General features: G+C 36.9%; 1 protein-coding gene across 2 annotated transcripts in view; it reads right to left on the minus strand.

The window, feature by feature from the left end:
* The window catches only part of CEP128 (centrosomal protein 128), a 466,370-nt gene that overhangs the window by 36,901 nt on the left and 404,076 nt on the right, over window positions 1–25,393 (minus strand). For both annotated transcript variants that reach the window (XM_025391920.1, XM_025391921.1), the window contains 2 exons: window positions 14,132–14,209; window positions 10,153–10,266 (listed from right to left, as the gene is read on the minus strand). In XM_025391920.1, coding sequence (XP_025247705.1) covers window positions 10,153–10,266; window positions 14,132–14,209 — 192 coding nt within the window. The remainder of the gene's footprint in view (window positions 1–10,152; window positions 10,267–14,131; window positions 14,210–25,393) is intronic.

Genomic DNA, 25,393 nt, shown 5'->3' on the forward strand with positions numbered 1-25,393 from the left:
AGGGGGACAATTGCTGGAGGGTTCTATTTGACCATCTTGCTCTGCCTCCTCCCCCTGATTATTCTTTTAATATCATTAGGAGCTATAGTAATGTTCTTCTTTCATTCGTAATATTGGCCATTTGTATCTTCTCTCTCTCTTTTTTTTTTTTTTTTTTTGAGATGGAGTCTCGCTCTGTGGCCCAGGCTGGAGTGCAGTGGCTCGATCTCGGCTCACTGCAAGCTCCGCCTCCCGGGTTCAGGCCATTCTCCTGCCTCAGCCTCCTGAGTAGCTGGGACTACAGGCGCCCGCCATCGCGCCCGGCTAATTTTTTGTATTTTCAGTAAAGACGGGGTTTCACCGTGGTCTCGATCTCCTGACCTTGTGATCCGCCTGCCTCGGCCTCCCAAAGTGCTGGGATTACAGGCATGAGCCACCGCACCCGGCCATATCTTCTTTTTTGTCCTAATCAGTCTGGCTAGAGATTTTTAATTCTTATCAATTTTTTCGAAGAATCTGCTTTTAGGTAATTTATTTATTTTTTAAATTTCATTGATCTTAAATGTACTGTATCCTTGCTTTTACTTACTTTGGGTTTAATTTGCTCTTGGTCTTCTAGTTTTTTACAATGGAAGCACAGACTATTGATTTGAAACATTTTTTCTTTTGTAATATACACATTTCATGTTACAGATTTCCCTCTGAGCACTTTTTAGATGATCTCACAAATTTGGATAAATTGTGTATTAATTTTTATATAGGTAAAATATTTTCTAATTTTTCTTTTGATTTTCTTGACACATCCATGGATTATTTGAAGTATCATGTTTAACTTCTAAATATTTGGGAAATTTTTAGGTATCTTTCTGTTATTAATTTCTAATTTCATTCTGTTGTGGACAGACAACATATATTGTATAATTTCAATCATTTTAAATTTATTGAAATTTGTTTTATTGTTACTGGGGGGGTCCTTGTTCTTAGAGCTCCCAAGATGGTGGCAAGCCTTTTGTTCTCTGACCTGGGGTTCTTGGCCTCATGGATTCCAAGGAATGGAATCTTGAGCCATGTGGTGAGTGTTATAGCTCTATTAGAAGCCGTGGGTCACAGAAGAGAACCGTGGAACCCAGCAACTAGCGTTCAGCTTGATTAAGATGAACCAGGATACTTAGCCATGCAGGAACAATGGCAAGACTTTAGCCTGATTGGGAGTGGCAATGGGCACCTCGTTAGATCAGGAGCGCAGTGGACACCCTGCCAGATCCAGAGGGGTGGAAGTCAGTGGCGGGTCTGCAACGGCAGCAAACAGCAGTGGTGGACGGCGAGCGAAAGCTCAGCTCCAGCCGTAACAAACACAGACCAGAAGAACATGTAGTTGCAAGATTTAATAGAGTGAAAACAAAACTCCCATACAATGGGAGGGGACCCAAAGGGGGTTGCCATTGCCAGCTCGAATGCCTGGGTTTATATCCTGAGCATTGTCCCTCCCCCATGCTCTCAGGTGATAGATGATTGGCTATTTCTTTACCTCCTGTTTTAGCCTAATTAGCATTTTAGTGAGCTCTTTTTACTACCTGATTGGTCAGATGTGAGCTAAGTTGCAAGCCCCGTATTTAAAGGTGGATGCGGTCACCTTCCCAACTAGGCTTAGGGATTCTTAGTTGGCCTAGGAAATCCACGTAGCCCTGTCTCTCATTATGACTCAGAATATAGTCTACCTTGGGAAATATTCAATGTGTACATGAAAAATATGTGTAATTAGCTGTTTTGGGGGACGTATTCTATAAATGTCAATTAAATTTACTTGGTTAATAGTATTGTTCAAGTCTTCTGTATCTTTACTGACTTTCTGCCTACTGTTTTATAAATTGCTGAAAAAGGAATGTTGAAATCTCCAACTATAATTATGGATTTGACTATTTTTCCTTACAATTCTGTCAGTTTTTTCTTCATATATTTTGACACTGTTAATAGGTGAACGCACATTTATGACTGTTATTCCTTCCCTTTACAATTGTTGACTTATTCATGATTCAATCACTCACATTTATTTCTTTCACTTTTGGAAAATGAGGAGGTTTAACTCTATTATATCTTTAAGTTCTAATATAAGTCTACAAAATATTGTCAGAATTTTTTATATTACCTCGAAACAAAACTAGCCAAGTTAACCCTAAAAGACTACCCTCAAATAAAAATATTTCAAAATGCTTTGAACAATCAACATAACAGAATATAAAAAACAAAACAAAACAAAACTGTCATCTCCTCTAATTCTATACTGATAATTAATTTGTGGAACTTCTATAAAAGTAAATTTTATAAGGTGACCATAAAATGAATGTTTCCAATTCCTAGCTATCTTTGCACCAAAAGCTTAAGTATTAAAAAGGAAATATTTGTTAAAAAGGAACATTCTTTGCAATTCTAATGATCTCAGCTTTTGCTTCTTACCAATTCTTATATACTTAGCACAAGGACCTATTTTCATTGCTGTCCTAAGTCTCAACAAGCTAGTTAGCCAGAAATCTCTGCAAAAGTTCCACTGGGTGAAGGGACTTGCATTTTCTAATATTTTTCCTGGGTTTCTTCCACTTCTCTTTCATAACCCACATTGTAATTGGTTTTTAAAAAGCTGTTCCAACCTGACTAAATGTCTTTGCTAAACTGATCTCTAATGATGAATATTTAATGATACCCACCAAGTATTTTTCTCTCTGGAATATTATAAGTTCAAAGTGTATGAGACAAATGATACATTTAATTTTTTAAAATTTTAATTTGTCCAGCCCTTCCCCTGGAGAGAAGGAACAAACACGTATGTATTTCAGATTCCCTGGCAAAAATATTTTCCTGAATTTGTCTCTAGCCTAATAATGCACTGTCCCCCCATTTCTGCCCTACTCTGAATTCCCAGTTCTCTATCAGTGCTCAAGAAAATTTAATCTCTTCCTCAGTAAACTACTTTATTCCTGTCTGAAAGTTTAATCTGGGCAGATGTTTTACTTAAAGTCTGCCCTCCATATCTCCATCTGTGTGGCTGCTATTTTACATTTTAACTTCCAAGAGGGTGAGGCTATGATTGTCTCCATCTACCCATCTTTCCATCTACTCATTTTTCCATCTACCCATACAAATACTCCACAATTTAGCACTGTGCCATCTACACTAAAGAACTCAATAAATGGTCATATGATGATCATTTCTTGACCAACGTGCAGAAATTAAAGTTTTTGTGGTGGAAGCTGGGAAACAGGAGATTACTGCTCTCACATTCTCAGTGTCTTGATGTAAAAAAATTACGGGGCTGCACCAGATCATCTCTGAGTCCTCTCAGCATTAACATTGTATAATTCTAATCTATCCAGACAGAAACAGTGAACAACCAGTACTTCTAATTATGCAAACTATGCAAATTTACCATTGGGAATCCAAATTGATACAACAATATTAAAAACCCAAAGCAAGCCAGACACAGTGGCTCACACCTATAATCCCAGCACTTTGGGAGGTGGAAGATCACAGATCATCTGTGGTCAGGCATTGCAGACCAGCCTGGCTGACATGGTGAAACGCCATCTCCACTAAAAATACAAAAATTAGCCAGGCATGGTGGCACATGCCTGTGATCCCAGCTACCTGGGAGGCTGAGGCAGGAGACTTGCTTGAACTCAGGAGGCGGAGGTTGCAGTGAGTCAAGACCGTCACTGCACTCCAGCCTGGATGACAGAGTGAGATTCCATCTTAAAAAAAAAAAACAAAGCAACACTCATCTACCATATTAACAGATTTATGAAAATATTCTTCTAGATAAATCCATTTGAGTCTCTTTGACTAGTTTTCATAATAGGACTAATATCTAATTGATGTTTTATTGTATGAAATTAGATATTCCTAGTGTGTCAATAATGAAAAGATTTTACTCAATTTTTTTTCTTTTTACTTACTTCAGACTTGGCTTCACATGACTTTAATCCATTTTCAGAAACCAAATCCACTCGTAGTGGATAAAAATTTGCCACAAACAAGCATACTCAAAAAGATGTGCCATTGACATAAGAAATTAAAGAGAGGGGTGTGAAGATGTTTTTAATGATGGTTCACAGGAATCAGTGCTTAGTCTCTTAAAGTGACTTTATTGTTTTTTTTTTTTTTTTTCTTGAGATGGAGTCTCACTCTGTCACCCAGGCTGGAGTGCAGTGGCACGATCTCGGCTCACTGCAAGCTTTGCCTCCCGGGTTCACCCCATTCTCCTGCCTCAGCCTCCTGAGTAGCTGGGACTACAGGCATCCACCACCATACCCAGCTAATTTTTTTTTTTTTTTTTTTTTGTAATTTTAGTAGAGACAGGGCTTCACCATGTTAGCCAGGATGGTCTCGATCTCCTGACCTCGTGATCTGCCCGCCTCAGCCTCCCAAAGTGCTGGGATTATAGGCATGAGCCACCACATGCGGCCTTAAAGTGACTATTTTAAAGGAAACAATCATTGTTTGGATGAATATATCATGATGTTTGTTAAAAACTAATAAATTTAATTGGTTTTTCTTAGGTATTTAGTACCTAGAATTTTGAATTAGAGATGATTAAAAATGGCTTATATAGTTACATTTGTTCACAATCTTTCTTTTCTTAATATTTTTGTGGAGTAGATTATTGGGAAGGGTAAAACCATGTGGCTTGCTAAGGGAATTGGGTTTGATAAAGTGCGGCTCTAATAGGTTAAATATTAATATGCTCATCTAAGTATCCATGTTGATTTCTGAATAAGCACCTTAGATCCATTACAAATTTCAGATTTTGTAACAAAGAAAAAAATACCAATTCAACTGGCAACCTTTTGTTTAATTTTTGAAGAGCAGGATGAAATTGACTAGTTAAATATGGTGAGCAGGTTAGTCTTGACCACTTCAAGAGAATAAACATATCTTCATATTTCAGCATGATGTGATTGCCTGTAAGGTTTTAAATGTGTCATGTAATCTTTACTGCAAAAATAGTAATTAAATTTTTGTTAGAATTTTAGAAAGGCTGAAACTAGAAAATGATTTTTTAAAAGTTTTTAAAATCACCAATTTAACATGTGTTGTACACTCACTGTGTGTTCTGGAGTCAAGGCAGTGCTTGCCTTCAAAAGCCCATACAATCTAGTAGAAGAGCATTTCCCTAACATCAATATTCACCTATATTTTTACTACTGTTTTCTCTTACATTTACTTAAAAGTTAACCTTGCACTCTAAATCTCTGTATAGGGGAGGCTTAAAGGATGGAGAGAAGCACAGAGCTGTATTTGCATGTTAGTTTACAAGCATGGAGTAGTTATAAATGAGATAACTGGAGTATTGTAGGGTTAATGCTCTCTCAAATTCTCCCATGGTTGCCACTACTATTCCTAAGCAATATCTGTAAAAATCAATGTAATAATCCATTAGTGATATATTTTTATAGTCATTAAAATAAAAATGTTTATACATCACCTACAATCTTGAATTGTACTAGGAATTATACATAGCATGCTTTAGAAGCTACTGTTGTAGAAGATTTAAGATATGTACAGAAATAGCTGACTTGAGAGAGAAAGTGCTAACAGCCATTAATTGCTGTGAGCAAGGTATAAACAAATCACAAAGATTCAATGAGAGAGAAATGAGTTCAAGGAACAAAAAATGTACTTATATCACACACGTGCTTACACTGAACAAATATGACAGGGCTTTGGCAAACTCTGCTTCCATGGACTCTGCCAAAAGCCATTATTAATGCTTCCTCTCCTACCTCATCTTATCCCATAAAACATCTGTTTGTTTAAAAAGAAACTGTATACTAACTCTTCAACTACAAGTTAAAAATCATGACTTTTCTTTCAAGGGGAAGAAGAATGGAGAATAAACATGCCTTCTGCAATTTTACTAAAAAATTCCAATGTTAATTAAAACCATATATTTAGTATGGATAAAGGTAATAAATGGGGATGTCTTGGACAAAACCATGCTCCTCTGTGAATTCAAATTAGTGATGCTGTGTTACTGGCTGACTTTTGAACATTCTGTTCTATTTGAAACAGCTGAAGCAGGAAGGAAGCCTGTATGTCCCACAGAAACCCAATTAGGCTTGATGAAAGAGAGGCCATGAAATGCTTTTCTTGTCTACCAAGACAGAGAAAATGTTGTGTTAGATTCAGCTTTGAAATGAATTCTAAATATAAGCTTTTAGATCAGGCTTTGTCCAGTTAGCTTGGTCAACTTGACAATATTACATTTGATGCTCTCACAATTGGGGATGATGGTCCTGCTCAAAATCCTGACAGGCTTCTAGAAAGCTGATCCTTTTTGTTCTGGTGATTGCCACAGGAATAAACAGAGGAGATGGCTCTAGGCTTGGAGTGATTGAAAGAGAACCTGACTTGCCCACTTCCTGCTAACCCTTCCCTACACCAGCAGTGTGGTCATGTTGGATATTTCATTACCTTCTTACAACAGCAACAACATAAGAGAAGCCAGCTGCCAACACAGTCTGCTATTCCAACAGTTATTTGTCTGTCAACAGGAATATAATAAGAATCTACAACTGAAATTCTAATAGTGATCCTCTCCCAAACTGAGATGTGGATAAATGTTTTCTTGTGCCTTGTCAGTACGAACCTCTTTTCAAAAGACTCTTGAGCATCTTTCCTTCCTCTGAACCCCCAATGCAGTTTACTGGGGCCACTTTTATGGGGCTATCTTTATAGCATTTAGCCCTTTTCTTTTTTGTGCCACAGTAATTTGTATGAAGGATTTAAATTCCTAAGGGTTGGTAATGTTTTTTCTTATTGTGCCATTCTCTTGAGCTCCTAGCACAGTGCCTTGATTTGCATTAGAAATCCAATAAATGTTTGATGAATTCTGTGTTTAGAAAAACAACAGCAAAAACATGAATATTGTCCAATTACAACAAAAAAATCAGAGATTTTTGCTTCATTTTGTTCACTGACGTGAGTCCCATGCACCTAGAAAGTTCTTGGCACACAGCTGACACTCAATAAATATTTGCTGAATGAATAAGTATTATGACTTTCCAAAGAGCTTGGAGAGTATCTATTTGATTGGCAAATACAGAAAAGGAAACATGTCACATAATGTGTAAAGGAAGAAGTAGATTAGTGATTTCTTCTTCCTCTAGACCAGAGGTTGGAAAACATTTTCTATAGAGGGCCAGACAGTAAATATTTTAATCTTTGTGGGCCATATGGTTTCTGTAGCAACTATTCAACTCTACTGTTCAGTGCAAAAGCAGCCAAAGACAATATGTGAATAAATGAGTGTGGTTGTATTACAATAAAACTTTATTTACAAAAATAGTTGGCAGGCAAGATTGGACCCACGAGTAGTTTGCCAACCTCTGCTCTAGAGCACCTGTGTCTGTTAGAATTAAGATAACTAGGTAAATATTCTCTCCTGTAATACCATGCTTTCTGCATCTTTACACATTTGTTCCCCAACCGCACACCCACAGGTACTGTGATTTGCAACATGGTAGCTGTACAATATATGTTTGTTGCATTAAACTGAGTTTTACACTGATTTCCTGGAACTGTAGTTTTCAGTAGAACCAGTTAACTCAAGTCCCTGTAATTTGCCTTTTCTTTGAATTCTGTCTTAGCAAATGTGGGGAAAGTTAATAGCTACTGAAATAATGTCTTCTGAAACTGATGGAGTAAGGGGCACATTCTCTCTTGAGTTCCTGTTTCTCTTATTTGAAGCATTTTCTTCAGGATGTCAATGAGGTATCATAGCTGGCTCTTCTGATTATCCATGAAGACAAGAAATGACTAACACAACTTTCTCATTACTCATTTAAGCTCACTGTTCTTTTAAAGCTGCCTTCTCTCTCAGTCTTTTTTAAAAACTTATTTTCATGAAAGGAGTATGAGAAAATGACCACTGGTATCTACAATTGGCAAAAATGTGTTCCTATATTTTCCTCTCCAATGACTACCAAAAATGTTATATTCCTGTGAGTTTTATGTTAGATTACTATATTATTTCAGGCCGGAATCTGTGACATATGGTGATAGTAGATATATCCATTGCTGAAATGTATCTGTTTGAAAAATATTTAAGTAGTATTAATGTGGAACAACGCCATCATAAAATGTGTTCTGCAGCTCTATCCTATATTTGCACTACCTACTTGCAAAATTTTCAAGCTTATTTTTCATTTTGCTAAGTGCTGGCCCCTCTTATGAACTAGGCCTGATTCCCTCTTCAGCTGCAAATGTAATTTTAAAAAGAACTCCAGTGAGATTACTTGCTGAACATGTTAAACATTCATAGCTTTGCCATATGCTGTTATGGAAATTGCATTGATTTATAGCAATTTGGGTGCCACTAGATAGCACTGATTCACCTGATACCAACTCTAAGTGTACTAGAAAATAATGTTTTAAATGTTTCATTTGCATCTAGACCTCTGTTGAACTAAGAGGCATGTACTATGTTTATGCATTTTCAGAGAACACTGATTTTTACATATTGAAAATATATTCCTGTATTTGATGACTTCTAGAAAAAATTAGGTATATAAGGTCTAAACTCATACCGTCATGGCACAGTGGTCAATGACGTAAATTACTAAAGCCAGGCAGACTTAGGTTTTAATCCTGATTCAACCATTTAATTACTCTACAGCCTTGCTTTCTTCAATGGTATAAAGGAAAAATAGTCATGCTTATCTGAGAGGATTGACGTGAATATTAAATATGATAATGTATATAAGGCATGTAACACCTACAAAAAGAGAAATGTCTTGTGGTTTGTTCTAAAATATGCTCAATAATCATTAGCTCTTGTAGCCTAAACTTTGTATTTCTGTTATAGATTAGCGGCACTCCTTTAAATGGTGGAGAAATGCTTGAGTTTGCAGGACCTGACTGGGAATGTTAGAAGATGATTTAGAGAACTTAAAAATTGCCATACGAGACAAGGTCACTACTATAGTGAATATACAGATCTATTAAAAACAAAGGTAAAAGGGAACAAAGTCACAGGATGTTCTCTTCACAGTAAGAGTATCAATAACCTGTCCTAATTGTGTTAATTTTTATTTGGAAGGGAGAAAGTATAATGCTCATTTTAAGCATGCTAAGAAGGACTTATGAACACTGTCTTTATATCCACTGAGCATTCTATCCAATTACATTCAGAGGAAGAAAGACGCTTCTTAGAAATAATTATATTTCACAGTAATAAGTGAATATATACAGTGTAATGAATATTCATACATATTCAAGATTGTAAGAACACAAAAAAGCCAGAAAACCCTTAGCTTTTTTGTAATTGACTTGGAGTGCACATTTGAATATAGATGGATTCTCTCTGGGTCCGCATTCTCAACAGAGGGCATCTTCGCCTTCCAGGGAACATTTGACAATGTCAGGAGACATTTTTGGATGTTACAACTTGAGATGGGAGATGTTACTGGCATCTAGTGCATACGTTTTTAGGGATGTAACTAAATATACTGCAATGCATAAAACTGCCTCTACCACAATGAATTAACTGGCCCCATATATCAAGAATGCCAAGGTTGAGAAACCCTGCTCTAAACTGAGAGCTGCCCAAGATCAAATGGGTTTAAAATCACCCAGATCCCAGATGGATACTGGGTAGGCTCTAGAGAATGTATACTTTTTGTTAATATAGTTAAGTCTTCCCAGTGTCCTGTGCTGGCTCCATGGTAATGAAACAAAAGCTGAAGTATTAATACGGAGTTCATATCCCCTCTACAAGAAAATGACTAGAATTCCAAAGTACAATATATTATCTGACCTACTGCAGACTTCAGTGTGGACAGCAGCTAGACTTATACATAGAAGAAGGTGAACATCACACTAAGACTTTGACCGAACAGTGACCAGGGGTTTCTTGGCTCTTAAGCAGCACCAGTTCCCGTGAACAAGTAACATATCAAGCAGTGATGGCATAGACTTAAGGCTTACTTCCCAGACAAAATGTGATAAGCACAAACTCTGGATTTTTATTCTCTATTTCCACAGAATTGAAAATCTATTTAATATATCAAGGAAAAAATTTTCTTTCACAAGTGCCCTTACACAAACAGAGGCTGCTTAAGAGGTTGTAGCCTTAAACATGGATACTACTTAAAGACTAAAAATGTATATAAAGAACGTTACTTTGAAACTTTTGGTTCTGTACTTGATGTCATCTTGGTGATGCTGAAGAGAATTTCTGCGAACTCTGTATTTAGAGTATCTTCCATCAGTTCTCTCAGATGAACTGCAGGAATCCTGGGGAAAAAAGCAAAGGGTCTGAACTGGTAGATGAAAGAAAATTGGTGCTTGAAATTAGAGTAAGAAAGAGTCTATATGTAGCTAAAAATGAAAATAAATAACTACAAAAATTTAGAGATATATAGGAGAATCACAGGCCACCATAGAGAAAGAAGGTTACATGCAGTGCCTCAAACCTGTAATCCCAGCACTTTAGGAGGCCAAGGTGGGAGGACTGCTCTACTCCAGGAGTTCGAGACCAGCCTGGGCAACATGATGAAACCTCACCTCTATAAAAAAATACAAAAACTAGTCAGATGTGGTGGTGCATGCCTGTAGTCCCAGCTACTCAGGAGGCTGAGGGGGGAGAAGGAGGATCGCTTGAGCCCAGGAGGCAGAGGTTGCAGTGAGATTGTGCTACTGCACTCCAGCCTGGGTGAAAGAGCAAGGCTCTGTCTTAAAAAAAAAAAAAAAAAAAAAAAAAGAAAAAGAAAAAGAAGAAAATTGTCACTGTGGATAAAACCATAAAAATACAATGCATTCTACAGTGGTTACCTGAATTCTTTTAACAGCTAGTCCCTATGCCCATCTACAGTGACTGACACCCTTTAGAACAAGGTTCCAGCAGCAATGTACTGTCCAAAGATGTCATTAATGACACATGCCACATTTGGATGCTGTGTACTATCCCTTGGATTGGTACTTAGTGTCAATATATTCTTGTTTTAAAAAATTGCTACCAATAAAACTAGAGCCCTTTTACTTCACTTGTCCATAAACAACATCCTACCTTTTAACTATTATGTCACATAGATTTTTAAATTTAAGGATAGCTCCTTTGCCTTTATAAACAGAAAAAGATTCAGGTAATAAAAAAAATTAAGAAAACAAAAATTTCCAGGGCCTGCCTTTTTTTCTTTCTTTTCTCTTCATTTCTTGTGGGAAGAAGGAACACAGCAAACAGTTACTCTAGACAATTATTTAGACATTTCTATTATTATTTAGGGAGAAGTTAGCAAAACAATGAGGACAACTGATTTTGGTATGTAAAAAAAAATACATATAGGGATTTAGTATCCCTCAAAGTCACAAGAAACCTTAAACTTACTGAATGTTCAAGCTAGAAGGGGTATTATAATTCCAAAGTTCTCATCCTTAGTATAAAAACAAAACAAAACAAAAACCTCTAAAAACTAGAGCCCAGGGAAGTTAAAATGATTTGCCCAGGGCTGGACAATTTGTGGCAGTTTGGACTTGGAACCCAATGCTACTCCCTTTCCACCTAATCAAAAATGTAATGTTTAAATATGGAATTGTAGAGATAAAACATTTTTATTTTTATTTTTTTTTGAGACAGAGTCTCACTCTGTCACCCAGGCTAGAGTGCAATGGTGTGATCTCAGCTCACTGCAACCTCTGCCTCCTGGGTTCAAGCAATTTTCCTGCCCCAGCCTCCTGAGTATCTGGGATTACAGGCATGTGCCACCACAACTGGCTAATTTTGTATTTTTAGTAGAGATGGGGTTTTGCCATGTTGGTCAGGCTGGTCTTGAACTCCTGAACTCAGGTGGTCTGCCCACCTCAGCCTCCCAAAGTGCTGAGACGACAGGCGTGAGCCACCACGCCCGGCCAACAATTCTTTCACAATAAATATGACCACATTTAAACAAGAATAAAGTCAGGCCATCCAAATAGGATAAGGTCTGTACTCACACTTAAAGTCACAGGCTATGGTCTATATATCAAGAAATACGTATATAGGAACCCAGAGATAATATTGTTCAAGTGCCTCGTCACATGAATGTGGACATATCTCCTGAGGCATTAAGTGATTTTTGTCTGGTGCATGAGTTTGGACCAGAACTTAGGTCTTTGTATTCTTGTTCACATCACACTGATTTTTAGAAAGTTTAAAGAGTTTGAATAAATATAATCTACATCTAATAATCTCAAGGCTTTATGTATTTCATTTAAGGCCATGTCTAGTCATTTTTGTTAAGCTGATTAAAATCAGCTCTTTGTAATCACATAGAGGACTTTAGAGTACATGTAGAATGGATATTAAGTTAAAAGCAACAGGGCGAAGCAGATGGGCTCTGCTGTTTTACACAGAATTAGATCCCACCTCCAGCTAGTTTATGGGCTCCAAGCTTCAGTGTCCTCATCTATAAAATGGGCGAAAATAATACCCATCTATAGGGTATCTCTGAAGATTAGGAAACATGTACCATAAAGTACTTAGCACCTGCTAAGTATCATGCAGTGTGTGCATAACACTTGCTAATTAACTCTTTCCCTTTTCAAGCTAAAGGTTTCAATTTTAATACATTGGAAAGTACAATGCTGAACTCTGAAAAAGACTTTCCCCCAAAATTTCACTATTTAGGCATCTTCATATGTGAGTCTGTATGTATATGAGCTAGACTTGTAGATGATCACCAGCTCATAGGATTAAAAATAATAATAATGAGCCTTTTGGTAATAGTAGAGAATACAACTTTTAAATTGTACTTATGAACATTCAGTTCATTGTAGACAACTGGGGCAAAAGAGATCTGTCACTGGAGGTTACACTTTATATTTTTATGCTGGTATTAGATGTCTATTTCTCAGTGACGAGGGCCACCTGTTTCCCATACTTTCTCTTGTCTGCCCTTCATTTACTTGGATAATTTCTGTTAGCTACAGAGAAAAAACAAAAAGAATATGGGTATAACATATTGCCTCCTATCACATCGGGTTGTTTAAGAGTAAACAGAAATTGCATTGTTTTGGATACTGGTTTCATAATTCTTTGATAGATATGTAAACTGCAAATATATAATCAAATCATAAGAAAGAATCAAAACTTAGTAAAATATATTTGAAACACTTGGTTTTGTTTAATTTGGGATAGTCTAGCATTGTAGATGTGTCAGCTAAACTGGATCTCACTCAAAAATGTTAGTTACTGAACTACCAAAAGATGCTTAATGCAAGGTAATTTTAAGGTAGTGTAGACCTTGGGAACCACATTATATCAATGCTTCCAATAAATCAATATGGCGTGATCTGGCTATTTCCCTATCCACTGTATCTTCAAATAATATGTCAGATCTAAACAGAACCTAAATATAACATAAGTTATATTTTAAGGTCAATGTGAAATATGATTACATGGTTGCCAAAAAGAAATCCTTCCCATTGTTAGCTTCAGCTATACACAGTCAATACATTATAAATCATTAAAATTTTACATTGCATCTGCAGCCCTAAGGCTATATATGACATTCTCGGGACCAGACCTTGTCCGGCAGGACTGGCAACAGAGATATTTGTTTTGAATATCTCCTCTATGAGGAATTTTAAAAATTACACAAATTAAATTAACACATGTAACAAATTGGCTTGATAATGAAATGCTTTGTGGTTAGAGGTCTATCAATAAATGGCCATGAAATATGAAATGTGAAATTTATGTGGGTTTGAGTTCATATGTCATAGTATAAAGATAACCTGGGAACTACCATATGTCTAAAACAAACAGTACCCATATAATTCACAAATTAAAACTGCTAATCAAAAAAGTTACCTACTGTCAGTGTAATGTGTAACTCCCTTTAATTCTTAGGCTTTTCTAAATTATTGTTAAAGCTTTAGGGGCCCAACTGAGCGTCTAGTAGTACAGTAAAAGTATCTTCCTATCTTGTGCTAATATATAAGTTGCATTGTTTTCAATTCTAACTTCACAAATGTCAATAAACTCTGATAAGGTGGTATGTTAAAAGTCCCCAATGTTTTTTAGTCCTTCTTCCTTCACTATACTTTTCTTTGCACATCAGGAAGATGTCAAGTGTTCTCACTCAGATAAAATACTGAAAGAGACAAGCCAACTCTTTCTTACTCTGAAGTCTTTGAAATCTTCTAGTAGGCTCAGTTTCTCAGGCACAGACTCCAGATGGTCCAAGGCCACTCGGGTACTCTGAAATAGAAAACATAAGGAAACCAAACGTTATAAAAAATTGATTAATACTCTCAGAATCCACATACTAAAAATCAGATGCACCACTGGAAGAAGCAGTTCAAGCTGTAGATTTAGACAGTCAAATAAGAACATACATAATAGTGTTTCCAAGATAAGTGTATCTTTTGAAATCAGAAGAATTATTTCCTTTCAAAAAGTATATGAGATGCATTTGCAAGACTGATTCAGATACAAAAATTCTTCCTGGATAATTGCTTTCAACTGATATGCTATGAAACTTTCTATAGACTATTCCATATTAATATTAATTTACAAACCTGCTTCAGTGAACATCAGAAATAAACCATGAGGTAATGCTGAGAAATAGATGAATCTGCAGTTACTTATCTATGGAGCATATTAGAGATTCTCAAATTTTGCCATTATAAAGAAGAAAAGAGTTCTCGGCAATTATTTCAGTTAAAAGGGAAGGAGGAGTGGTTCTCAAGATTTGGAAGAAATATCTGAAATTAAACATTTGCTTCAGGGACACAAGATCCTGTTGATCATAAGTCAGTAACTTATTACATAGTCTTTAATTAGCTGATCACTTACACCCACCTGTGAACATTAAGAGAGAATGATCTGAAAATTATTTCAAAGCAAACATAAAATAAAAAGTTAAATGGTAAAATAACCTTAAGACTAGAGACTGCATATATATTATAAGCATCTCTGTATTCTCAGTTCTGTCACAAGGCCACACATCTTAGGCAGGTAACAGGTGCTAGCTCTTACATTTAAAATGAATTTTAATTGTTCAATGAAATAAACCATAAACCCTATGGCTGACACATGGGAAGAAAGTGAAGTGTCCTGCAAGAACCTGGACATGAATTTACACAAAGTTGCAGAGAAGTAAGTGTCCCCTCAATATTCCATGTACTTCCCTACTTCTCCCCTGTGAAAGTTCTAAACAATGGATTCTGAGAGTGTCACTTCTGGAATGAGACAGTTGAACCTGAGCGTTCCCCCTTCTATCCCAGCCCCTGCCATGAGGACCCTGATGGCCACATGCTCCAAAAGGCATAACTACAAGATTAACATGAGAGCTGCCCACCATATTGGATTTCATGTGAGTCACACAATAACCTCTATTGTGTTAAGCCGTAAGATTTCAGGGTTAGTTATCAATGCATCATATAGCATTAATTATCATAAATAATACCTACCCTGAGAATTAAATAATGAAAGTGTAAGCTAAATAAGTAGTCAACTGGCTCATTTTGTGGAATGGGGAGTCTCTCAATTATGAATATGTATTTTTTTTTTCCAGAGACAGGGTCTCACTCTGTTGTCCAGGCTAGAGTGCAAAGGCACATTCATAGCTCACTGCAGTCTCAACCTCCTGGGCTCAAGCGATCCTCCGACGTCAGCCTCTGAGGACCTGGGACTACCGGCATACACTACCATACCCAGATAATTCTTGTATATTTTTTTCTCGGGAGGAGTTCATTATTTTCTCAGTTAACTTTCCTATTTGAAATCTCCTATTTCCCCGAACAGAGAGATGCTGTTCTCTACCTGGCATATCCAATCCAGAGCCTCAATGATGCAGGTTCCCCCACAGCATATACTTTACGTCTTTCACAGGGTTCGGGGGTAGAGGCAGTTATGGAGACAGAGGGCTGAGGGTCTAACCCTTCCTTACAGACACTTTCAATGTACCCATCCACCCCCTCCTTCAACAGTAACTGTGCTGATTATTCCCATGCAAAAGCCTTTCCAGAATTTTGCAGGGTGAATGATCTTCGATTGCTTTCCATTGCTATCCCCTTGGCAGGTCCTTGAGTTTCACCTTGTCTGTTCCGAGTCATTTTACTACTTTTCAGTGTTCTGTGACTTGGAGTTACAGATGTCTTCTAGTTTTGACAAGTGTAAATCAGTTTTTCTATTGCTTCATATCCTTATTTTTGTAATGAGATTTTTGAGAAGGGCAGAAACACCTTAACTCTGCTATTCCGAAAAGGAAGTCCGCGTGCTGTTTCTTCAGGTTCATAAAGTTCTCTTTCTCAAGTTCCATTTAAAGGATTTAGTATTTTGTTCCTTCTGCTTTAACATTTATATTATTGTTAGTCTTTAGGCCACATGTACTCACTCACACTGCTGTGCGTTTTAGATGACTTTATTTAATTTTTTCATGTGTAGGAAAGATTCACCAAAGTGATGTGTTTCTTATAATAGGCCACGACATGTAGGCTTAGGAGCTTGCAGTTTTAGCCACTGTATATGCTATATTTATTTAAATAATAAAATTATAGGTTTTCTCAGGAATTATACTGACCCTTGAACAATAAAATACAAAGCAATGCCCTGATGATTTTAAAGCAAAATTTTATGCATTGCATAAAATCGTCTTCATAAACACACTCCAATAATATCTGTAGTATTAAAACTTTATTTCCTTTTTTTGTCCCATATTTTTCTCATTTAGAAGTGATCTTCTGAAGCAAGGTTAAGTAAGTACATAAAACTCATTTTGTGCTCAAAATAAGCAAATGATCTCTTGCCCTGCTGTAAAACGCAGCATGTTATGTAAATAGTTTTGCTTAAAATTTTCAATCAACCAGGTGACTACATGAAACGATTCTTTTCCTTGCATGCGTTTACATACTATTTTTTGACTATTATGTTTTTGGATGTATATTCAAATGGCTATGTTTTTGTGAGTGAATTTTGAAAAACTCCTTAACTCCTTCTGTTCTCGGTGCAGTTATTTTTATTCTCCCCTCCCTTGCCATCCCCCCCACCCCCATATCTCCATCAACCAATCTTTATACTTTCTCACTATTGATTTCACTTGTGGCTTATTTTATATTCCATTTATGCATTGCTTATAAATACCTTCCTCAATATGAAAAACACTTTCTGGTACACATACCTTTCTTTTCATCCTTATATTCTAGTCAATTAACAACAAATGTCTATCTTCGAGATCATAGAAAGATCCACAAACATAGAAGGCATGGTTCCTGTTCCTCAGGAGCATTTAGCTTACCCAGAGGAGCAAAGGATGTAATAATTATACAAAGAAAAAAGTTATTTGTACTTATTTTAAGGGAATTGCATGCACAAATGCTGAACTAACTAGGGCATTTTCAACAACAAGATAGATGTGAAGTAATGAAGATGATGAGTCCAATCCTACAGGCATCTCAGGTCTCATAATTTCATGATTAAGTGATTTTTTTGGGGAGAAAAATATATTTTCTGGCTCTTCTCTCTCTTTCTCTGCATCTATGTGAGTGTACTTAAAACTGCCACTTTGGCATACAGACTCAAGAACATGAATAACATTGCAACTTTTTCCTTTTTTTTAAATTTAAGATTGGCTGGGATTCTGTGATTAGAATCTTGTCACATTACTTGAGATTTCAAAATTATTTTCACCCCAAAGCTCATAGCCAGAGAGACAAGATCCATTAGCAGATGAATAGTTCAAAATAAGGAACTTGCTGTATTTCAGAGATGTCATGAGGACCTATGTCATGTTAATTCCCAGGCAAATACTTTGTGCAGAGTCAGGGAAACATTTTGTTTTTTAAGTTGGTTAATTTTTTTTCTACCTTACGTTATCTAATGCCTTAAAGGGCATGGACAAGTCCCCACTGTTAAAAAATTAAGGGAGCAAAGTTTATTTCAATAATGTCACCAGCATATGACACGTGCTTAATTTGTCTTTAATTCTTTTCAAGAATAAATAAATCAGATGCTTACAAAGGGGTTTAAAATTAGAAAGCAAAGAAAAGTTCACAATTAAGATTCCACTTCATAAAGGGCCAGTACATTGTATATATTTGATTTATCTCAGAGGCTAGAAGAGCTGGATTTCCAGGGGCCTAGAAGTAGGGTCAGAACAGATGATCTGTTCATCTTAATCCTGTGTAGTAGCAAAACGAAAGACTGAACAATGAACACATAATTTGAGTTTGAATACGCTTCATAATCCCTCACACCACCATATGAGGTAGGTACGTATTATTGTTATCATCATTATGCAGATGAGGCAACTGAGGACTGGAGAACGTAAATAACCTCCTTACAGTCAGATGGTGGCAAAGCTGTGATGCAAATCCAAGCAGCCGAAATGCAGAAACGGCAAGGCTCTTATTAGGAAAATATTTTCATGGCGAATTGCCAGCTAAAACAGACTATATTGCAACTAGAAGCCGAAATAGTGAGTGCTTTATGTAAATTCCTAACCCCTCTCTAGCTATTAACTCTTAGCAGCTAGATTTTGAAGATGTGTCCTTGATAGGCTTATTTCTGAAAGAAAAGTTTTAAGATGAAACCATAAAGAATGTCATCTCACTGGTGTTAAAGAGTCTGTACTCAGGACCACGTGTCTAAACAGACTCTTGTGTAAGCAAACGCGCACGTGCATACACACACACAGGGTCTGGAGAGTCCTTCTGTTGATTAGAGGATGTTAAATGTCAGAGGAGTTTTATGACACTAACACTGCCTTTTCTTTTTTTCATAACATTTAACACTAGTGAAGCATACTATCTGGCCGCTAAGAGGTGTTTCAAATAAATGTTGGCTGAATGCAGACAAAGGTAGACTTACCATGTTCTAATAAACTCACTGAATCTTGACCTCTTTATTAAAAACCCAGAAGCACAAGTTTGAAGTTTTATTTATTTCTTCTAGACTAAGGGCAAGATCAAGTGGTAGAAGCAACAGTGAAATCCAGAAATCTTGTCTAATAGGCCCTGTGGCCTTTGCACCTACAGATGTGTTTGGCTATCTGTTGACAAGGGCAAAGAGTAAGCGCTCAGTTTTGCCATTCCAAAATCTTCAACAAACACTAAACTCCTATGAAGTTGAGCTGTCTGTACTGTTCCACAGTACATTTTTCCTTAGGAGTTCTTTTATTTCTGACTGCAGGGAAATTAAATAATATAGTATGACAACATAAGTAGCAGCAATTAGGAATTAAAAAGGGGAAATGCAATGCAATTCTTAGATTCCTGTCTCCTGTAGAGAAAACTTAAGGAACAGATTTAGCCATAAATATATTTTAGTATTTGTACTGCTCTTTGAAAAAAAAGGACATTTATTTTCTTATTAACATATAACAACTACCATTTTCTTATAGTGTTATTGAAATCATATGTGTTTTGAGGTTTAGATGATGAATAAATTAAAGGAGATGATATCTACATTTTTATTTCAAAAATAAATGTGTGAGTTTTTGGCACTGCACACATGTTAAATAAATAAGGCTATGAAGCAGTTTATTTGGGTTCAAAAATGCAATTCTATTTCATTTGGAAACAGATCCACTGCAAAACTTTCCTGACAAATGGCTGAAAGGTGGTAAAAGGACCTGAGTAAACACGTTTCTAGGAGAGGAAGGGTGAGATCATAAAAAGGATAGACTGTATGCCTTTTCACTTGGGGTAACTCGATCCAGTACAGCTGTATTGGCTTCATAGGGCCCTGTTTTCCAAATTGTATAAGACACTCACTGGAACCAAACCAAACAGTAGCAGAGAAGAGGCCAGCAAAGTCATGGTGCTGATGCACATCCTTTATGAGCCCCAGTGTTCAAAGTTGTGTGTATTTCTTGGGATATCAGAGGAGTCCTCTATTTCTAGACTGTATTTTAGAAGTGGTCTAAAAAATCAGATACCACCTTAGAAGTGTTTACATGTGTATTGAGGTAAGAGGGTACATAAGGCTTGTTAAGTAAAAATGCTTGTGAAGTTAACATGGCACTACGACATCAGTGTCTACATTTGGGCTAACATCTAGAAGAGTTTCTGTCAACAACAAATTCTATTTGTCTTCATATAACACTATTGCAGTCACAAGTGGTAGAAGATCTTTAAAAAGCAATGATAAAATTTGAGAACAGGTAACATATCTTCACTGAAAACTGAGATACAGAACACTTTCTAGCTATTTTCCAACTCTCATTCACAGTATTTTTTTTAAGAGAGGAACTATATGAAACACAGAATCTGCCATTTCAGATTACTGCTTTCTTATTTCTAGATATAACCAAATTATGTTATAGCTAATCCATTATCTTACTATTAGCTTAAAAAGATGTAGTGTTTTCTCCCAATGAGTGACTTGGGTTTTCTTTTTTTTTCCTTTCTATAAGAAAACACCAAGAATGATTTGATGGAGAAGGGAAGACAGAGGAAATAAAGAATCATCTCTTCCCCCGAGGACTCTTGAGATTGTCTCCTTTAATATCATTCTTGCCACTCGCTGATATAAAGAAAAAATAACAAAGACAAATGAGGACTAGTTTAATGTTCTCTGTGTGCTGAACAATAAACTAGGCACTTACAACTGTTTTACAACGAGAGTCTTGAGATCTACAATCTACTTAATTGTAATCACTTCATTTCTTAAAACTGAACATAAAATGTACTCACAAGGGAAATAAATTTCAGAGAATTTGCAAAAAAAACATTTTTTTAAGTGATTGCATGTTAAAAAGCGAGCAAAGAGTATAAGCCAAGGTTTCCTGGAAGATACTGTGTTTAGCAATTTTTGCTATGGTGACAGGTAAAGAAACTATGCTTCTAGATACACAGGTCCCAAACACGTGTAACCAGCTGCATGATGAACAGAGGTGGAAGATATGCTTCATTGGAAATCAGCATCCCTAATTTGTGGATATTCATAGTTCCAGTAATGTTACTTACTTGTGTTTTGTGATTTTTGGAATATGACTTTGCCCTGCCCTTCTAAGCTTCAGTATCTTACTTGGAAAATGGGGATCAATAATGATGGTCTTTATTATTCTACACTCTCAGAATAATACATTCACATTCACTCTCCTACTTGTGACTATCAAGTACTTACTTGTGATAGTCACAAGTAGGAGAGTGAATGTAAATGTGCACTGAAAAGTGTCAAGTACTTTTCAAAGCAGATTTTTGTTTTTAAAGCTGAATCACTGAGGTACCATCAACTCTAGTAACTTCTAAAAGGTGAAGAGGTCAGTGACAATCTAAAATTAGAGCTAATAAAAGCTAGTCAACAGAGCACAAAGCAGAAGCAAGCCAAACTTAATTAAAACTATATCTAATATTTAGAAATGCATTTACTATTCTACAGACATCATCTAAGATGTTAAAGTAATAGAAGTGTAATAGCACATAAATTACTTTTGTACATACTGTGCCTTCCATGGAGAATGTTCCCTCCAGTTTCCTTATCTGGTTAACATTTTTCCCCACAATGCTATGAGCATCTTCAAGCATACAGGAAATGTGAAAGAAATTTACAGAGCTCACCCATATACCCACCACCTAGATTCAACTGTTAACATTATGTTTTATATTTGCTTTATCATATATCAATCCATCTATCTATCCATCACTCTGTCTATCCTTCAATCCAACTTATTTTTGGGGTGCATTTCGAAGTACATTACATACATTAAAACACGTTCCCTTACGTAATTCAGCATGCATATCATCAACTCCACTTCATTCTGTTTTTAAATGTAGAATTTGCATCTAATGAAAAGCACAAATCCTAAGTGAACTGGTTAACTTTTATTTTCTTTCATATGTCAGCTTAGTCATCACTTCTTCAGGGAAGGTTCCCCGGCTTTCTCTGATACTGTGAAACAATCTCTCCATTGCATCATGAGCCTCACTTTGGTAACACTTATTGGAGTACTAATACTATATTCATTTGTGTGACCGATTAATGCTTGCACCAGCAGTGGGCAATAAACATTATGAGGGTAGGGAATGTCTGTCCCCAGCATTCCACCAAAGTGCCTGACCCAGGAGAGGTATTCAGCAAATGCTACATAAACAAATGAATGAATATTATTCGATGAAGGAAAGGTTTTCACATGTATTCAGTCTGCAAATACTTACTGAAGGCCTCACTGTTCTAGCAGTGAAAAGGTAAAAACTCTCTGTCCTCAAGAACAGAAATGGGAGAGAAACTAACATGTTCATAAAATGTGATGTCATAAACACTCTGAAGAAGTGTAAAGCAGGGTAAAGTGGTAGTGAGTGACAGGGTTTTTATTTTAGACACAGTGGTCTGTGACAGCCTCTCTGATACAATGGTTTTGGAGCAGACGGAGTCATGAGCATTGCTAGAGGAAAGCAATGGGGACAGGATATGTTGTGGGAGGTCAGGGTCCCCAAATGGAGGGACCGGCTGGAGCCGCAGCAGAGGAACATAAATTGTGAAGATTTCATGGACATTTATCAGTTCCCAAATAATACTTTTATAATTTCTTATGCCTGTCTTTACTTAATAATCTCTGAATCCTGTTATCTTCGTAAGCTGAGGATGTACGTCACCTCAGGACACTGTGATAACTGTGTTAACTGTACATATTGATTGTAAAACATGTGTTTGAACAATGTGAAATCAGTGCACCTTGAAAAAGAACAGAATAACAGCAATTTTTAGGGAACATGGGAAGACAACCATAAGGTCTGAGTGTCTGCGGGGTTGGGCAAAAAGAGCCATATTTTTCTTCTTGAAGGGAGCCTACAAACAGACGTGCAAATAGAAGAGATATTGCTAAGTTCTTTTCCTAGCAAGGAATATTAATATTAATACCCTGGGGAAGGAATGTATTCCTGGGGGAAGGTTTATAAACACCGCTCTGGGAATGCCTGTCTTGTGCAGTTGAGATAAGGGCTGAGATACGCCCTGGTCTCCTGCAGTACCCTCAGGCTTACTAGCGTGGGGAAAAACTCCACCCTGGTAAATTTGGGGTCAGAGTGGCTCTCTGCTCTCGAACCCTGTTTTCTGTTGTTTAAGATGTTTATCAAGACAATATGTGCACCGCTGAACATAGACCCTTAACAGTGGTTCTGCTTTTTCCCTTTGTCCTGTTCCCTCAAAAGCATGTGATCTTTGTTAGACCTTTATTAGCAGTTCTGCTTTTTGCCCTTTGAAGCATGTGATCTTTGTACCTACTCCCTGTTCTTACACTCCCCTCCCCTTTTGAAACCCTTAATAAAAACTTGCTGATCTGAGGCTCAGGGGGCATCATGGTCCTACCGAATTGTGATGTCACCCCCGGCAGCCCAGCTGTAAAATTCCTCTCTTTGTATTGTCTCTCTTTATTTCTCAGCCAGCCAACACTTATGGAAAATAGAAAGAACCTCCATTGAAATATTGGGGATGGGTTCCCCCAATAAGGATAAACTCAGGGCCAAGGCCCTAAGGAGGGCACCTGTCTGGCACTTTGCAGGAATGAATAGTGAAGAGTCTGGTGTGGCCAAGTACGAGCTCGCTGCCAGGTGAGTCCAAAGATGTCTGGGGCAAGAGCTTTTAGAGCCTTTTTGGCCACAGTTAAAATTCTGTATTTAATCCTTATTGAGATGGAAGGTCTTTTGAGGGTTTGAGCAGAGGAGTGACATCCTCTTATTTACTCTCTAAATAAATATGAGGATGTCGTTTGGAGAGCAGACTGCTAGCCCCTCACCCCTAACCAGGAGAAGGTCTTGTGGAGTTTGGGAGTGCTGTGTGAGGGGAAGATGGGCATCTTACTCTTAGGCTGTGAACTTGCTGAACAGTAGCAGAAACTCTGAGACCCACCTCAGGGTGTCCTTTGCATAGAGCTCTGCGAAAAATTTACAGGGAGAATAGGCAGAATCCCCAGAAGGCCAATGGTGCCATACCAAATGCTCTTGATTTACCAAAAACACTCTCTCACCCCAAGAGCGTGCATTTTGTCTGTAAACTTCTGAAAATGTCATGTATGTCCACAAAATGTTTTCTCTAATGTTTTTATTTGTGGTATCCTTCTGATTAAGGACAGGCAGCAAAACGTAGTAAAAAAGATCATTGATAAGAAGAAATCAGGAGATACAAGGTTATAGCTCAGCTTTGACATTGCCAGTTGTATGAACTTGGGCAAACAATTTAACCCATGGTTCTCAGTTTCTAAGTCAGGAAATGGGAAAATAGGATCTGAACATCTCTAATAACCTTTTTGGCAGCAGCCATAGTCCACTGTAGCATTAACTTCTTCCTATAGCAGGTTAGGATCTGCTTTTTAAGCTTAAAAGGCTGGAAAGAGTATGGAGAAACAAAGATTTTATAAAGAGAAAGCAAACTAAGGAAAAAAGTAGATATGGGGTTCTTGGGGTTAATATTTACCCAAGAATACCTATGGGGTGGAAAAAGCTTCACCCTTCTATGGCAGAAAGTGAAGCTAATGACTGTGTTTAAAAAAAAAAAAAAAAAACAGGAAAAAAGACATTTTTGTTTCCTCGGGTGTTTACCCCATGAAATTACCAACTCCAAATATTTGTCATGGTGTATTTTTAGAAAAGATGCTTCCAAAAGTAGGCAATGAACTTGCTTTTCATTTTTTTCACCTTATAACGGGCCTAACTTGAAAAAGAAAAAGATCTCACAATTTTCCCCTTATCTAAATACTGCTGATTAGCTTCTGGTTTTATTGCCACAAATGTTACTCCATACTTTTGCTTCTCTCTTGAAAGCTTCTATGCCATCGTGACTTTATACATGAAGTCCGTAATGTTCTCTATACAATGCTTAAATTAGCTCACTGATTCTCCTGCAAGATTGGGCTTGGTCACTGCCTCCTCTAACATGATAGTTAAGAGCTTGGGCTCTTGAGGCAGTCTACCTGAGTTTAAACCCTGGGTTAGTCACCTACTGGCTATGTGTCTATAGAAAAGTTCCTGATCCCTCTACAGTGGGACTCAGTTTCCTAATTTTGCAGAGTTGTTGTAAGGATCAAATACATTAACACATGTAAAGTGCTTAGAGCAGGGCTTGGCATGTGGTAAGCACTCAATAAATGTTAGCTATTACTGCAGTGATAATACTAGTTATTATTCTGTGAGCCTTTCCTCTAAACTCTGGGTTAGGTGCCCATCCTTAGTATTTCCTGTGTGTATATGTACCTCCCATCCTGTGTGTAATTATTTTGTAATGTGTGTTTACTTGTCTCTGCAAATTCCTTAAAGGGAGGATGATATTTTTACCTATATTGCCAGTGCTGAGTACTTGGTATCACACACAAATAAATTTCAGTTTTATTAAATAAAACCTTCTTATAATAAACATACACAAAGATACATTTAGAACTTAGAAATATTGTGGCAAGAAAAATATTGCAAGATTATATTTTAAATGTAGAATTTAAAAATTGACTAT

This window comes from Theropithecus gelada, chromosome 7b, assembly GCF_003255815.1.
Source record: "Theropithecus gelada isolate Dixy chromosome 7b, Tgel_1.0, whole genome shotgun sequence".
Taxonomy (NCBI): domain Eukaryota; kingdom Metazoa; phylum Chordata; class Mammalia; order Primates; family Cercopithecidae; genus Theropithecus; species Theropithecus gelada.